The 17,263-nt window shown below is 42.2% G+C and overlaps 2 protein-coding genes across 3 annotated transcripts in view; both read right to left on the reverse strand.

Annotated features, from left to right (window-relative positions):
- ash1l (ash1 (absent, small, or homeotic)-like) overlaps positions 1–1,076 on the reverse strand; it is a 63,178-nt gene extending 62,102 nt beyond the window's left edge. The window contains exon 1 of the mRNA XM_083779804.1: positions 940–1,076. The gene's annotated coding sequence lies outside the window, so the exon portion shown is untranslated. The remainder of the gene's footprint in view (positions 1–939) is intronic.
- Positions 1,077–4,999: 3,923 nt separating this feature from the next.
- Positions 5,000–16,850, reverse strand: rnf115b (ring finger protein 115b). Of its 2 annotated transcripts, XR_014569267.1 has the most exons (11): positions 16,724–16,850; positions 15,404–15,462; positions 14,787–14,844; positions 13,208–13,321; positions 12,044–12,192; positions 11,168–11,236; positions 10,622–10,700; positions 9,672–9,765; positions 8,957–9,072; positions 6,245–6,579; positions 5,000–6,173 (listed from the first exon to the last, which is right to left on the reverse strand). XR_014569267.1 is itself a non-coding variant. In XM_083765384.1 (10 exons), exons 1-10 carry the CDS (start codon positions 16,805–16,807, stop codon positions 6,457–6,459), a joined length of 945 nt encoding a protein of 314 aa, XP_083621510.1. In that variant the 5' UTR covers positions 16,808–16,850; the 3' UTR covers positions 5,000–6,456. The 2 variants fall into 2 exon arrangements, 1 of the variants encoding a protein (XP_083621510.1); XM_083765384.1 differs by having other exon boundaries at positions 5,000–6,579.
- Positions 16,851–17,263: the final 413 nt, after the last annotated feature.

The following is a 17,263-nucleotide window of genomic DNA, read 5'->3' on the forward strand; positions in this document are numbered from 1 at the left end:
GAAGCATCAACAACAACAACACTATCCGTGGCATTCCTCTATACACGTTGTCCCTAGAAATGTAATAATTACAGTTTATTGAGAAGAGAAAGTAACAGTAAATGTATCCAAGTTGATGTTTATTTTGTAACCGCTACTACCATCGGGTCCCATCCATTATAAAAGACACATTGTAGCCACATCGTATCATCAATGACTATACAACTCGCCACCAATGTATCATGTTATGTAGCCACGTTTATCTCAGATGGAACTATTCTCGGATCAGATATATTTATCTATCTATCAGCATAGGAAACATTTAGGCTATAAAACATAGCAGTTTACAGTATATACATTACTGTAGCAGCACAGCTAACGAACGGCTAACGTTCCGTTTATACTTCGTCGTATATACGAACGCCGCGCGGCACATTTTTTTCCCCAACGTTATTTTTTTAAACTGGGAAAATTCGCCGTTGACGTGATTTTTTTCAGGTTTACAAAAACAACACGTCGTTTTTTTCGCGTATCAATAAATCCACTTACAACCAACGTTATAAAATGAGCCGTTATATAAATAAAACAGGGACGCGATATTGTTTTAGCAGTCACATATTAGCGATCAGAGGCTACAATCACAAAGACGTTACTTCTAAAATAAACCAAAACCCCAACACAGACCTAGAGATCAAAGCGACGTGTGGGAATTAGTGATGGTAATTATAACGTTATTGACGTTTCTGTTCAAATAAAAAATAACAGATGCAAAGCAGCGTGTGTATAAAAAAACACACATACATACACACATACACACACACACACGAACTGTCAACAAAATGGCGGCTGCGTTGAATCAACAGAGAGAACCCGAAATGGATCTCCCTCTTATTTGGTCCTCTCCTCTCTCCCTGATCTCGTCCCCCCATGCTGGATAAAACCACATTTGTATTTCCTTACGGAGAATGTTCGGGTAGTCCGGGAATAGTTCCGAGAAGAGGGTCCGGTGCGGTGCTCTCCCGTTAGCCGAGCGTGGATGTGTCAGAATGGGGCCTGGCTCGTTACTCGGGCCTCCTCCATGTCTGCACAGCCCCGGATCATACTGTCACTACAGGAGGGGAGGGAGAGAGAGGCAGGCTGGGAGGGAGGGAGGGAGGGAGAGAGAGCCTGGCAGCCAGGGAGGGAGGGAGAGAGAGAGGCAGGGAGGGAGAGAGAGAGAGGGAGGGAGGGAGAGAGAGGCAGGCAGGGAGAGAGAGGGAGGGAGGGAGAGAGGCAGGGAGGGAGAGAGAGAGGGAGGGAGGGAGAGAGAGGCAGGCAGGGAGCGAGAGAGGGAGGGAGAGAGAGCCTGGCATCCAGGGAGGGAGGGAGGGAGAGGGAGGAGGAGGGCAGATGTCGGTCGTAGCCTACGCACGCGGCACCGTGGTCACTACACACACACACACGCACACACTCACTGAACTAGGGTATAGTGGTGGCTACTCTCTCCTTGTATGACAAAATCTCTCTATTGCATCATTAACATTATATTCTATTTCATAATAGCAAGTGTGTGTGCGTGCGGCTGTGCGCGCCCGCAGCATCAGTGCAGTTAGCCAGTTAGTTACATTAGTGATAGGGAGGACTCAACTTTCACACCGTCTCTGAATACATAATTGACGACCTTGTGAGGGGGAAGCGTTCCGGATGCTGCCCACTGTGGCAATGTTTACCCTCAGCAACAGCGACAAGTCTAGACCTCTACACCCCCCCACCCCCACCCCCTCCTCTTTCTAGGAATGAATGGATGATTGAAAAGGTGGTGGGGGGGGGGGGGGGGGTGGAGCGAACGAGGAACTATATACAAGCCAACCCAAAAAAAGCTATATGACTATATATTCTATTCTATATCGTTATTCTTTTGGGGTTGTAAATATTTTTTTCTTTCAACATGATCTCAAATTATTTAATGGTTAGGCCTATAACAATATTGATTGATTGATTAATAATAATAATATCTCAAACTTATAATTATAGCACTTTTCTGAGTACCCAAAGACGCTTTACATGGGGGGTCTTTACAGAGAACAGCACAAATAAAAACAACTTTATTAGAAAAAAGAAATAATCACTAGAAGCTAAAAAACATTAAAAGACAGTGAAAAGGGTTAGCTAGGGAAGGCAATGTTGAAGAGGTGGGTCTTGAGGGTGGTATTGATTGATTGTGCAGAATTACAGTACATTTGCAAGTACAACTCAATACAAAAGCCTGTTATCTGTGAATGGACGACCCAATAAAGCACTATACACTTGTTTACAAGAGGGTCCACCTTGTTCAATTCATCCTATAACTAGCCTACCGTATATCATTCACAATGATAATTGCTGCATATCTTGTGGTATATTAAAATAATGGGCATCATGGAAAATGTCACAATTCTTGATATCTGTATGTGATTGGCCAAACTTGGCATGATGTAGTTTATTGTTTATTGCTTATTTCATTCATATAAGTATAGCCTAGTAGCCAAAAAGTGAACCGGGACATGTTGAGTACACCAACGTTTTATGTTAGAAATGTTTAGTATGGGTCCCCAATTGCCCAACATATGCAAGTTAGCATCCGGCAGTTTCTACATGTTGGGGACCCATACTAAACATTTCTAACATAAAACCTTGGTGTACTCAACATGTCCGGGTTCACAATGGGGCTCTATGGGCTGGCTACTAGACTATATAAGAAAATTCAAACAAATGTTTAAAAATCAATCAATGGGGCTTCAGTCCAATGGCAGCTCTCCTACATAGACTTCTATTGAGAATGGGGACAACCAACTGGGACAAGTCCTGGACCTGGAAGTAGGCAGAAATGCATTGGACCCAGACATAAACAGCCCAGGTTTAATGATCTTAAATCCCTTTATTTTGTATCTGGGAAATAAATAAAGGAAAAATTGCGCCCTCTTTTCCTTTGATTAATTGACCCGAGTCAACAGTCTGTCTGTCTGGTCTCTCTCTCTTTCTCTCTCAGAGAGAGAGAGAGATAGAGAGAGAGACTAGGGGTTAAGTGTCTTAAGCTCAGGGACACTTCAGCACAATGGACGGGGTGAGCCTATAGGCTCAAACCAGCGACCTCCTGATTCCCAGCAGGGTAACAAGAAGACTCGCCCCGTTTCTGTTTTCCTCCCAGAATATTCCCCAGTGAGGGGTGGGAGAGGCTGGACAGCAGACGGCTGGACTTTGAATTTCTCTAACTATAAACTTTCATGACAGCAGACAGCCTAAGTACAAATAAAATTTATGAAAAGCTACTACAGTGAAGTCTGTTCACAGAAGTTGTTATGTGGGGCTATGTGGGGATTATCTGACGAGGTACCATTTGAGTGTGCAAAACCATACATATACTAAATAATACTAAATTGTTTATAGGGTCAATATAAGTAAAATAATATAGCCTTTCTACAGGAGTATCTTTTTATATTTTTCCAAAAATAATACAAACAGCCAATAGCATATTACAAAGTTATCCCCCTCACTGGTGACAATTCCGGGAGGAAAAACGGGCAAGCACCGGGGCGAGTCTTCTGGTATTCGGCTGTGGGTACGTGCTAGAGATACTGCTGGGGAATACCAGAAGACTCGCCCCGGTGCTTGCCCGTTTTTAAAGTCCAGCCGTCTGCTGTCCAGCCTCTCCCACCCCTCACTGGGGAAAATTCTGTGAGGAAAACAGAAACGGGGCGAGTCTTCTTGTTACCCCACAGCCACACCTAAATGCAGAGTTGACAAAAATGCAAACAAGTATAGATATAGAAATATTCCCTACTTAAACCCTATATATGTCTACTTCATTGAGTCCTGAAGAAAGGCAAAGTCTTGCAACTCACTTTTGTAATGCTCCAAGTATTTATACACAATAAATACTTGGAGAATTACAAAAGTGAGTTGCGAGCCTTTACCTTTCTTCATGATATCTGTTAGTTTAACAGTTTGTCTCAGCACCAAGATCGAAGGATGTGCGCTGTTCTATTTTATTCTACTTCCTTCAGTCCCCCAGGGGTCTATACCAGGTCACCTCTTTTTTCCCCTCTGTCTACACTAAATCTTTGCAGAGAAAATACCTGAGGCTCACAACGGATCTTGTAGATCTGCTAATTTCGCAGAATGCTCACCCCAGCATATTGAGGATCCATTAATCTGTAGGTTAGGGCCGTGGCCCTCACACCAAGTCGCACCGCCAATCCGACCTGTAGGGCCGGCCCGTCTTAATGCGAATGCTTTAGGTGCTGCAGGGCACCAATCTTGGGGGGGGGGGGGGGAACCTTAACTATCGCGGAAAAAGCGTCACATTTTAGAAGGAAAGGCTGCTGAAGGAGCACTAAAACGGTGAAACACGCCCGCGAAGTGTCTATTTTCCACGCTGTCCCGTTGGCTGTCCATTGGGCGCGGAACATGGTACGCTGATACACCGCATATGCACTCATTGTGGGACGCGACAGGACACATATTGGACAGCATCGTTGCACATAGGCCTATAGAGCTAGGAGAGGTAGTGTGTTGACTGTTGACCGTACGTGGCATGAGTTAGTTGATCAGAAAATAGGCCTTCTCCTGTCCACTTGTCTTGTTGCCTTATTTGTAGTCAACACACAGCAGTGAAATGCTTATGTGAGAGTCCTGCACTGCACACGACGCATGCATATGTGGCGCCTACGCAGAATGCTATGGCTGTAGCCCTCTACTGGGCAAAATCACACTTTTGCCCAGCCTATTGGATTTCCCAGGGCACGCATTATATCTGTGCAAGTTTGGAACCAATTGCACTACTGATTACGAAGCTAATAGGATAGGATAGGATATAATCAGTTATCATAGTCAGATTTAAGCCGGACCTAAACTACTATTTGTTTTAAAAATGTGTGCTAGAATGTATTTAGATGTAGTGTGCCACTATATTTTAAACCGTGGATGACGTCTCATATAACTCATCAAATTGGAATTGTGTTATGTAAAAGTATGAGAAAGAAAGGATTGTAGATGGATGCAGTTCACAGGGTTTGTCTTTTTAATAAAACTTTGAAACAGAGAAAACATAATTTGGTGAAAGTAAGGAGAATGGTAGGAAGAGTTTATTTGAACCCATTTAGACCTGGGAACGATTCTACAAATGCCTTCTAAATCCTGACAGTTTTCTGAAAATCCCCTATGTTTCTATGTCAGTCGTTCTCAAACATTTTCATGTTAAGGGCACCGACCCCCATCTGAAAGTATGTTGGTCCAGGGACACCCCAGAAGAAAAGATTTGAGTTAAAAACTTTGGCTGTGAAAGAATATATATTCAAAGATTTGCTCCACATTTTCACGATATTTCAAAAATAGCAGACCTACAAGCTCGTAGCACGGCACTCGGTGCACTGCTACGAGCTTGTAGATCTGCTATTTTTCAATGGCTAAATACGTATAACAATGCTTAAAACACCAAAAGGGGGTTCCCGCCCCAAAAATGGGTTAAAATCGAACCTGGCGCTTCAACAGGCATTGCTTTGAAATTCAAGCCAAGCTTGATATCAGCCATAGGGCTGATATTAGTTCATGACTCCTGAGTCAGTAATTCAGAAAACCACATCATGGGGATAGAGCCAGCATCAGCGACACGGAAGCATCACTTCTGCAACATCGTTGTCAGTAAACAGCGGTGACCATTTGGTGTGTAACACAAAAGAAAGGCAGCAGGGTGCTGCTTACAGCTCACTGGACTACAACACGCCACGCCAAGGTCTTTGGTGGAAATAAATTAACTGAGTGGTTCTGAAGGTGAAAGCTGTGAGTTACGTTTTAGCAGGGCGTGTAAATATGTCACCTCAACAAACAATCATTCTTGCCCTGATGAAGACCCGGTTAGGTCGAAACATGTTGGTAGTTGCCTTTTTTTCTTTTTACGAATTTAGGCCTGACGCCGAAAAATAAATAAAAGTCTTCTAAATCCAGTTTTCTGAAATAACCATGTTTCTATATCAGTGGTGCTCAATATTTCATGTCAAGACACCCCAGAATTATCTGTATTTGAAAATCTGTATTCCCTCATCTGAAAATCTGTTGCTCCAGGGACCCCCCCGCCCAGGAGCAAATATTTGAGTTAAAAACGTTAGCTCTGAAAGCATATATTTTCAAAGATTTGCGACACATTTTCTCGATTATTTCAAAAATAGCAGACCTACAAGCTCGTAGCGCGGCACTCGGTGCCACGCTATGAGCTTGTAGATCTGCTATTTTTCAATAGCTAAAGCATTACCTAATGCTTTAAAACACCAAAAGGGGTTCCCTTGTACAGAATGGCTTAATTAAATAAAGGCTTTCCTCATCTTTTTCATTACTTTGAGTATCCCGGATCGTCTCTTTTTTTCTTCATATCAACAGACGTGATGACAAAGACAAAGCATGTGAAATCTGGAGCAGTGTTAAACGTTGGAGGGAGGTAGAATATCGTCCCCCCTCCCCCGTTTCTCAGAGTGCTTGCCTCTCCTGTCGCCCTGTCCTGATGGAGGGGGGCAGCGGTGGCTCCGACGTGGGAGGGAGACTGTTGTCCACGCCGTCCAAACTTTTGCGGCAAACGGGACAGGTGTCGTGCTGGTGAGGAAATGCACAATTAGGATCATGTACAAATAAATAAGGCTTATCAAGCTTAAGTTACAGCAGATCATTATTCTATGGCAGTGGATTCCAAAGTGTGGTCCGGGCGGGGGCCCCATATAGGTCCTCCATCTGGCCACGTTCAAATGAGGAGTAGTTTTAATTTCAATATAGTTCAAAACACTTGAACGGTTCATGAAATCAGGGAAAACTTTAACCAAATGAACACATAAATGAATAAATAAAATAACCTAATAATTAACCGACGTAAGCAAGACCTCTAGGTTAGAGGTTCTATGCATATCTACATTATCTACTGTAGAAGGTACAGTATGTACAGATACATTCTACAGTATAGTTTGGTTATATATTTGTTCTATTATACATGTGTTTGTTTAATGACACCACGCATGTGACTGAGTTTATTTTTCTGGGTGCTAAAAGGAATGAGCAAAACATACTCCTCATCTATAAATAGCCAAACTTGTGTGAGAATCACAGACTTCCTGTGAATTTCACCAGTTACTTCCGTATAACATTAGTCTCCTGGATTGTGTCGATTTCTCCACCGTCCTGTCCTTACGGAAAACACAGATAACTATTCTGCAACAAGTCCAGGTCCATCACATTACTCTATAATAGTCTATATGCTTGTGTCTCAGAGAGAGATGATAATCTCTCAACTTGTCCATCTTGATCTTGATTGATTGTACATTTGCGGCATTTATGTTCAAAGAGTTGGCTCTTTGTTGCTCTGTTGTTTTTGGCAGCAGATTTCTATTTTAGTTTTAGTCATAGTCTCTTGAATAGTTTCCATTTAGTTTTAGTCACATTTTAGTCACCTGGAATGTTTTAGTGTTAGTATAGTTTTAGTCGACTCAAATATCATAAGATTTTATTAGACTAAATCTACAGTCGATTTAGTCAAACGAAATGTATTTTGGCAGTGCCATGATGGTGTCGTAACGATCGTTTTTTTCACTTGCGACACGTTGTGAGCTTGTAGATCGTCTATTTTCAGCATGCAACCAAGTGTAAAATGACTTATACTGGATCTCTCGTCCAGTATAAGTCCTAACATTTCTAGTCTAGTTTTAGTCATCATAGCTTAGTTTTCATGTAGTTTCCATTTCGTTTTCGTCAGTGGAAAAAGGCAGTCAACTTACATTTTTCGTCTTAGTTTTAGTCGACGAAAACAACACTGGCCTCGATGTTGTCCAAGTCGTCAACATGTTAGAGGTTGGGGAGTGAGCAATGCATGCATTGGTGAGAAGGACGTACGTCCGTCCATCCATCCATCTTCAACCACTTATCTGTAGTCGGGTTGCGGGGGCAACAGCTCCACCAGAAAGCTCCAGACTTCCCTCTCCAGAGCAACATTAGTGACTTCCTTCTGGGGGGATTCCGAGACGTTCCAAGGCCAGTGAGTCGATGTGTTTTCTCCAATTGCGCCTTAATTGGTCTGCCCCGGGGGTCTCCTCTCAGTGGGACGTGCCTCGAGGACCTCCCTAGGGAGATGCCCGAGAGGCATCCTAACCAGATGCCCCGAACCACCTAAGCTGGCTCCTTTCCAGGCGAAGAAGCAGCGACTCTACTCCGAGTCTCTCTCTCGTGTGACCGAACTTCTCACCCTATCTCTAAGGGAGATAGATGCCAGCCACCCGCCGGAGAAAACTCACTTTGGCCGCTTGTATTCGTGACCTTATTCTTACGGTCCTGACCCACACTTCATGACCATAGGTGAGAGTAGGAACCCTTCATGACCATAGGTGAGAGTAGGAACACTTCATGACCATAGGTGAGAGTAGGAACACTTCATGACCATAGGTGAGAGTAGGAACACTTCATGACCATAGGTGAGAGTAGGAACACTTCATGACCATAGGTGAGAGTAGGAACACTTCATGACCATAGGCGAGAGTAGGAACACTTCATGACCATAGGTGAGAGTAGGAACACTTCATGACCATAGGTGAGAGTAGGAACACTTCATGACCATAGGCGAGAGTAGGAACACTTCATGACCAGAGGTGAGAGTAGGAACACTTCATGACCAGAGGTGAGAGTAGGAACGAAGATTGCGAACGAAGAGAAGGACGTCAATGCAAGCAGATTCTTGGTAGAATGTAAAAATAGCAGTGGTAGGAGTTCACAAGGACCGGCGTTGGCAACCACTGATCTAGGACTCATCATGAAGCAATTATTACAACATTATTATTACACAGTAACAAAATGGCTACTGTTTTCCCTGCAGGCCCTCCCAGTGTGTGGGTTTGGCGACAGACTGTCTAAACCCACATGACAGAAACGAACGGAGTATCTTATGTTGAAACCCTCGGGACAATGACCACAGACACTTCTCATCCTTCCTTACCAGTTCAAGCCAAGGCACTATACAATCACTGTGGAAGTAGTGATGGCAGGGAAGCTGTCTGACTGATTCCCCCAGTGAATACTCCTCTCTGCACACTGGACACTCCAGTCGGCAGTCTGGGGAGGAGAGAAAAAGGATGACAGTTCTTTGTTTAATGTGCGTGTGTGTGTCTTGTATGTGTGTGTGTGTGTGTGTGTGTGTGTGTGTGTGTGTGTGTGTGTGTGTGTGTGAAGAAGTGAAGTGTGTGTGTGTGTGTGTGTGTGTGAAGAAACCCCTATAAAAAGATTGCCCAATACGTTCAGCCGCAAGTGGATTCATGAATGTATGTACTGTATATAGACAATATTTTAGGCCAATAAAAAAAGACTATATACCAAATTTCCCACTTTAAACAAAAGAAGCCTGTCGGCTGCCGGACTATATGTCCCAAAACCTGAAAGCAATATCTCAGGCACGCGCCTGTAAGGAATTTCTTCAAATTTGGAACAAAAATGTGGTGACATTTTTTGGGTAGCGTTATTTATAGGGATGTAAACTTTTGTTAGTTACTGAAGTGACTTCTCTGACTGAGGTGTTCCTGGAGTCATGTCTCCCACTGAGTGTGTGTGTGTGTGTGTGTGTGTGTGTGTGTGTGTGTGTGTGTGTGTGTGTGTGTGTGTGTGTGTGTGTGCGCGTGCGTGTACACGTGTACAGTAGAGTGGTTATATGTCCACACCTGTTTGTTCCTGAGAGACACTGACTGTTGGCAGAGATGAGATCATCTCCTTCTCAGCAGGGGGTGGCCCTGTGCTCTCTAGCTGACCCAACAACTGTAGGAGTGGAGGCAGTTAAAATTAACTACAATTAACCAAATTAACTAGCAGCATGTCATTATAGGTGACATTGTTCAAAAGACATTTCAAACATTTCCCTATATTTTATACACTACTTATGTGTGGTCCACATTCTGAAAGAGGGCCCATTCTTATAAATACATACATTCTGCTTAAGTGGTTAAATACAGGGAAAAGTTCAGTTACTGTATTTTGAAATCTGTTGAACTGAAGAGTGAAGATTTAATCTCCCAATAACACCGTTTAGAAGAGAAAAGAAAAGAAATCCCTCTAAGGACTAGCATATTTAAGTGCTATAAATATGGACAAGAACCAATACAAGCAACTTACCCAAGAAACATTTCTGACTTTCTGACAGTGTAATTTCTATGACTCATACTGTATGTCCTCACTACACTACACTCTGGCAGAATGGAATGGATTCAGACATTTCTCTGTGTTTTACAAATAGATCATATACTACAAAGAAATGTACACACAGAGGGGGGCACTAAGGCATCGGCTATTTTAAGACAACGGGAACATAGCCTTTTACAGAAACAGAAAGAAAGAAAGAAAGAAAGAAAGAAAGAAAGAAAGAAAGAGAGAGAGAGAGAGCAACTGAATAGCAACTATAGGATAACAGTTTGCGGCGAGGCCAAAAAACATCTCAAGAGAATGCTGAGACAGAGAGAGAAACAAGAGAAGAGCTTATGGTTTTCTTTGCTGGTGTAAGGCATGAGGAAAAAGGACAAGACAAGTAGAAATGAAACTGTAATGTGATTCTGTATAACCGCGGAGGGAGTAAAGAAAAACAGAAAAGACAGAAAAAGAGCCGGCCGGCCTCACTGACCTCTGTGATCACAGCATCGAGACCCCCCTGACCCCACGCATAGTCCCCTGGGCTGGAGTGCAACTGTAGCATGTTGGATCTGACAGACGGAGAGAGAATAAGAGACAGCAAGAGAGGGAGAATAATGTCTAGAATGTCATGTTTTGTCATGAAAAAGGAAATAATGCAATTTAACCCGTTCTGGACGGGAACTCCTGTTGGTGTTGTAACTATAACTGCATTATGTTGTACTTGTACTTTAGCTGTTGAAAAATAGCAGATCTGCAAGCTACGAGCTTGTAGATCTGCTAAAAATCGGGAAAACTGTGTCGCAAATCTGAATTATGTCACAGGGGGGGGGGGGGGGGGGGGAACAACAACAACATATTTTCAGATGTGGGTCCGTGGCCAAATACAGATAATTCTGGGGGTCCTTGAGGTGAAAAAGGTTGAGAACGACTGACATAGAAACATGGGTTTTCCAGAAAACTGTCTTTTTAGAATCGTCCTCAGGTCTAAATGTGTTTAAAAGGTTAGTGGGAAAGTATAAAAGTGTTTTCCATTTACAGAGAAGCTGGTCCTGAGCTCTGGTTTCCATTGTTGGCAAACAGTCCGGCCAAGAACTGCTGTACGATCCTTTAAGACGGAAAAGACAAGAATCAGAGACGTCTCCCATTTAGAAGATGCACATTTTAGGACCACTTTCAACCTAGGTATGCTATTATAAGCCAAAATTTTAAATAAGAAAAATGTCAAGATACTGTAGCAGAGTATCACGAATAATTTTATAATATTAATAATAATAACAACTTTATTGTGTCATCACAGGATTGCAGGTGTAAAGAAGAAGTGGGTGAAATTCATAATCGTGCAAAAGCTCCATCGTTTTTGTTATTAAGATAAAAATCACACCTGAGTGAAGTGAGGGGCGCTCTTAACATCGTACATCATCATGACATAACGTGTCGATTTGCTCAGACACTATGGCGTACAATTCTCCATTCATTGTCAATGGGAATTTAATTGTGTAACTTTGTGTAAGACGAAAATCTACACTAATAACTGAATATAGGAGGGACTATAGTGCCCCTCAAAAAATGAAAAGTAAGATTACATTAAAATATAATTTTAATTTTATCAACCTAAATTTAAATGTAACTAGAAATGCTTGTAGGTCTGCTATTTTTGAAAAATCGTGAAAATGTAGTGCAAATCTTTGAATATATATTCTTTCAGAGCCAATAGCCGTTTTTAACTCAAATCTTTGCTTCTGGGGGTGTCCCTGACATGACATATTTTCAGATGGGGGTCGGCGGCCAATTACAGAAACATAGGTTTTTTTAAGAAAACTGTCACGATTTAGAAGGCATTTGTAGAATCGTCCTCAGGTGTAAATGTAGTAAATGGGTTAATGGGTTGTGTGGGTCACCCCTCTCCACTCACCCCTCCACCGCGGGCGTTTGGTCGGATGGGGACGACCTCCTCCTCTCTTGGCCAGGCTGGCGAGAGGGAGATTCCGTCTCTCTGGTTTCCATTGGTCCCGAGGAGGAGGAGGAGGTTTCAGAAGGACTGCTGGGCTGAGGCTCTACCTCCTGAGAAGAGATGTGTTGAGGAAAGAGATTGTGTTATAGATTGTGTCTAATGTGTGTCGGTTTTTAACTATATTTGTAATGAGTTATGTCTGGTCATTTATTTTCTCTTGATCTATTTATTTTTCTTCCTTTTTGTCTAAATTCCTTTTTGTGTGTTTCTGGTTATCATGCGGTATATTATATTGATTTTGTATGCACTTTATATTTTTAATACATAACTTTCGCAATTTAAGATCATTGTTTTTGTCCTTGGAATGTACATGAATGTGCATACTGTAGGCTATTTGCTCTTTAATTGTTATTTAAATTTTAGCTCAAAATGTTTTGCAAATTTTTGTGTTGCTAAATTTTGCATTTATTTTAATGTATTGTAAACGTTTTTTAATTGTAATTTGACCCCAGGAAGAATAGTCTCTGCTGAGTCAGTAGCCTGGGGTCCACCTATGCTTTCTATGGCATAGTATAGGCAGTTCCCGAATCTAGACGCAGCTGCGCAACATGAGACTAATTAATTAGAGCGACAGACTGCCTGGGCACACTTGAACTTCCATGCACGGCCAAAGGAAGCTGTCTTTTGCGTCATTTCCGGGTTTTTAGACAGCTGGTGAATGGAAATGAAGCTCCACCCACGAGGCAGAATGCCGCTGGGGCAAGCTTTTCCGGGAATCTGGCCGACGCTGCAATCTGACGCGTGGGTGGAGCTTCATTTCCATCCACCAGCTGTTAAAAACCTGGAAATGACGCAAAAGACAGCTTCTTCTGTCCGCGCATGGAATCTTAGGTGTGCCCAGCCCAGAGAGAGAGGAGTGTGTGTGTACGTGTGTGCGTCAATTTAACAAATGTGCAGACGATCAGAAATGAGCAGAGAGTGATTGACGTTTGCGCTAATGTATGCCGAATTGAAGTGGTCTCGCTCCCAGACTTTGTTTTTTCTCCCTGGAAATAAAAAATGTCTGGGTTTCCGAGGCTACTGAGGCAGTGATTAATGGGGATCTAAAATAAACAATAAACAAACCTCGTCCAGGTCACTGGCGGACGTCACATCGTGGTTGGGGGTGTCTGAGTCAGAGTCAGAGGAAGGGGGATCCGACAGCAGTGCAGAACGCTCCATGAACAGCAGCTGCCATAGCTTGAATTAAGAGAAAATTACTAAATTAAATAAAATTACTATATTAATTTAACCACTTTTTAACCACCCAAGCATCCCTTATTCTGGGGGTAACATTTGCCACACAAAAAAGCTGATCTGCAAGCTCACAACACTGATAGATCTGCTATTTATATAAGATATTTGGTGTAGATGTAAAGTACAGTAAAGGTTCTTCAGTGTTGATTTTGTCGACTAAAACTAAGACGAAAAATGTTCGACTACCTTTTTTCACTGACGATGACTAAAAGTAAGACTAAATATACTGACAGTTTCGTCAATAAATAAAAACTAGACAAAATGTTTAGGAAGGGACTAGTGGACAAGAGATCCACTATAAGTCATTTTACACTTGGCTGCATGCTGATAATAGCAGATCTAGATCGACTATTTTCAGCGACATTACCGTCATTACGACAGCATCAAGGCCCGCAAAATACAATTTAGTCGACTGAATCAACTGTAGATTTAGTCGACTAAAATCTTATATTTAGTCAACTAAAACTAGACAGGTGACTAAAATGTGACTGAAACTAAATAAATGCCAAAAACAACACTGGGTCCTTGCAGACTGGCTAAGAGATTTGGTGTAGATGTAAAGAACAGTAAAGGTCCTTGCAGACTGCTGTAAAGTACAGTAAATGTCCTTGCAGACTGCTGTAAAGTACAGTAAAGGTCCTCGCAGACTTCTGTAAAGTACAGTAAAGGTCCTTGCAGACTGCTGTAAAGTACAGTAAAGGTCCTTGCAGACTGCTGTAAAGTACAGTAAAGGTCCTTGCAGACTTCTGTAAAGTACAGTAAAGGTCCTTGCAGACTGCTGTAAAGTACAGTAAAGGTCCTTGCAGACTGCTGTAAAGTACAGTAAATGTCCTTGCAGACTTCTGTAAAGTACAGTAAAGGTCCTTGCAGACTTCTGTAAAGTACAGTAAATGTCCTTGCAGACTTCTGTAAAGTACAGTAAAGGTCCTTGCAGACTGCTGTAAAGTACAGTAAAGGTCCTTGCAGACTTCTGTAAAGTACAGTAAATGTCCTTGCAGACTGCTGTAAAGTACAGTAAAGGTCCTTACAGAATGCTGAGTTTTATTAAAGCCCAGCTTTCCGTGTTTGTGTGAACACAAACATTGGCTTGTGATTGGCTAATCACCCCATAGCGATGATTTGATTGGCTGAGCAAAGTACATATTGTAGATAAAAGTGAGAGCCAAGTGCAAGACGCCAAAAGTGATTGGCCGGAATTACTTTTGTGATGATGTGATTGGCTGAGCACGGAATGTGATGCATTTCTTTTTTACTTTTCTGGGTTTTCTCACCCTATTTCTGAAAAGACACAGCAGTCTACAATTAACTTAACTCTGTTTTTTACTAAGATTAGAGGGTTTAAAATAAATGGTTAAACCAGATCAGATTGAACACATTTGGAAGCAAAAAGGGATGTAAGTTTTTATACCTCAGAGAAAAGTGTGCTTGGTTCATCGCTGGGTGCTGTTCTATTGTCCTCCAGGAGACTGGAAATGAAATGTGTAAATATAAGCATAGTAATCGTGTAAAATAGAATAGATATGAGCAACATGAAGACTAATAAATTAAAGGGATATTGCACTTTCAAAAACACTTTTGGTCATTTTATCGTATACTCAGACTTACTGTATGTGAACACCGGGAACACCCCAGACACTTTTTACGTTGCTTGATTCAGGCTCAAAAGGTCTTTAAATAAATACTTTTTGAAATGTCAATGAGGAAAATTAACAGGGAATAATTTCCTGGGCCCTGGTAGGGGGCGGGACTGCGACGCTCTATATAGGCTTAAAATAACTGATATTTTTGTAAATCTCTATGAATGGCCGAATGGCCGATTTTTCAGTGGGTCCAGAAAACCACGCCCACTGCTATGCTCTCAGTCTACAGAAAGGGGCGGGGCAACAAAAAAGGATATCTAAATATTGACTCAAGTAACTTACAAACTGTCTGGAGTATCCACATGAGACTATATGATAAAATGACCAAAAGTTTTTGTTTTTTTTGTGAACTATGATATCCCTTTAAGTTTGTAATTGTAGCTACCTGGAGTCTTCTGTCACCTCTTCAATGAAGCCAGACTCACACCTGGGGCATATCAAGTCCTTGAGGATAATTAACACATACAGACAGACAGTAGGCTAAATGAAAACTAAATTATGTAATAAAAACACACCTTGCAGCAGCACCTCTCTCTCTCTCTCTCTCTGACTCACACACACGACACACACATGCACACGCACACACACACACACACACACACACACACACACACACACACACACACACACACACAGAGCAGGTGTCACCGTAGCTCTGTTCCATAACCTTCCGCTTCGCAGAAGGCTATGGGACTTTCAGTTTTAAATCTCAAATCGAAATCAGACCAGCCTCTCCCCTTTAGTGGAAATCTCACGAACGTTTGACCTACTCACCAATACAAACACGGGTTGTGTCAATAGAAAGCCTACTTTCCTTAGTGGAAGCACTCTGAGCCCCCCACCACACGTATAAACGGTACTTTTTGGCCAGAAAGGGATTTTTTTCACTCTCTATGAGGCAGTTCTCTGGGCAATATCAGTAGAGGGCGCAGCGGAGTAACTAAAAAAAAATTTTTCCCCGGTGGAAACAAAATCCCCTTTTGGCCAAAAAGTACAGTTTATACGTGTGGTGGGGGGCTCAGAGTGCTTCCACTAAGGAATGTAGGCTTTCTATTGACACAACCCGTGTTTGTATTGGTGAGTAGGTCAAACGTTCGTGAGATTTCCACTAAAGAGGAGAGGCTGGTCTGATTTCGATTTGAGATTTAGAACTGAAAGCCTTCTGCGAAGCGGAAGGTTATGGAACAGAGCTAGTGTCACCGTGTCATACATACATACTCTAATGTCTAATATAAAATATTAGTGCATTACTTTAACAATCTTTAGACGTTGTCTGCATGGTCACGGTGGTCTCATACACGCCCCCCCGCCCCCCTTGTGTTTCCTCACATGCGTCTGACTGGACTACCGGTAACACGCACGCTCGCCAACAGTAGTACAGCCTACTTCTAAATATGGCAACGACGCAAACGAAACTTGCTGCTATTTATTCTTCTAAAATGAGAGATTTTCAAGGAACGTCATTCATCCAGGCCAATCAAACCACATAACCACGTAATAAAACAAGTATTTTATTCTAGTATAGGCTTAGTAAATGGCAGAGATTAATAGCATAATATAAAAGAAGAAGACGTTACAGTATATCGACTATATCCTACTTTTCGAGTCTCCTTCTCTCCTTGCCTGGACGTTGTTTTAGTCATTTAAGACCAGTCCAGCAACGGTTGGTAAAAAACGCACCACTCCCTCAGTATAAACAACTCACCGGGAATTTTGGTTCAATTTCACATTTACAACAGTGACAGAAAAACCGGTGTTGTGTTGTTGCTGGAGCCTCCGCCATCTTCATAGTCTGTCTGTGTATATATATATAGCACTGTCACTGACATAGATGTTGCACAGACACTGGTAGCCTATCGAATAATGTGACCCCTCCCTCAGTGGGGTCGCTGTAGGGCGCGTTCGGAAATACCGCACCGGAGCGCATATAAATAGTGTAGGCCTAGACATAAATAAATGTCACGTTTTGTTTTTTTGGATAATAATAAAGATAATTAGGGTACAAAGCTCTGTCTTAAGACTTTTGACCAAGTCATTATCAATGTGCGAATCAGCGTCATCTGGAGTAACACAATTCAATTGCAATATGCATTCCGGTGTAATATCTGTATTTTACAGTCGTTAACTTCGAGCTTGCCAGAGAAGGGTCAGTCGACTGTCTGACTTGTAATGTAGGTAGGTAGGCCTTATTAAAACTACTGGACTGCACTGCAGAAAGTGTAAATTACAAATCCGGTTCTAGATC

This window comes from Protomyctophum parallelum (assembly GCF_964188405.1).
Source record: "Protomyctophum parallelum genome assembly, chromosome: 1".
Taxonomy (NCBI): Eukaryota; Metazoa; Chordata; class Actinopteri; order Myctophiformes; family Myctophidae; genus Protomyctophum; species Protomyctophum parallelum.

What these genes read in the sequence shown, in the direction of transcription:
- rnf115b (XM_083765384.1), bottom strand. Translation starts at nt 16,807, where the DNA reads ATGAAGATGGCGGAGGCTCCAGCAACAACACAACACCGGTTTTTCTGT. An exon ending in CAAACGCCCGCGGTGGAGGG is followed by an intron (nt 11,237 to 12,043) that starts GTGAGTGGAGAG and finishes TCCGTCTTAAAG; the next exon opens with GATCGTACAGCAGTTCTTGG. An exon ending in AGCTCAGGACCAGCTTCTCT is followed by an intron (nt 10,701 to 11,167) that starts GTAAATGGAAAA and finishes TCCGTCTGTCAG; the next exon opens with ATCCAACATGCTACAGTTGC.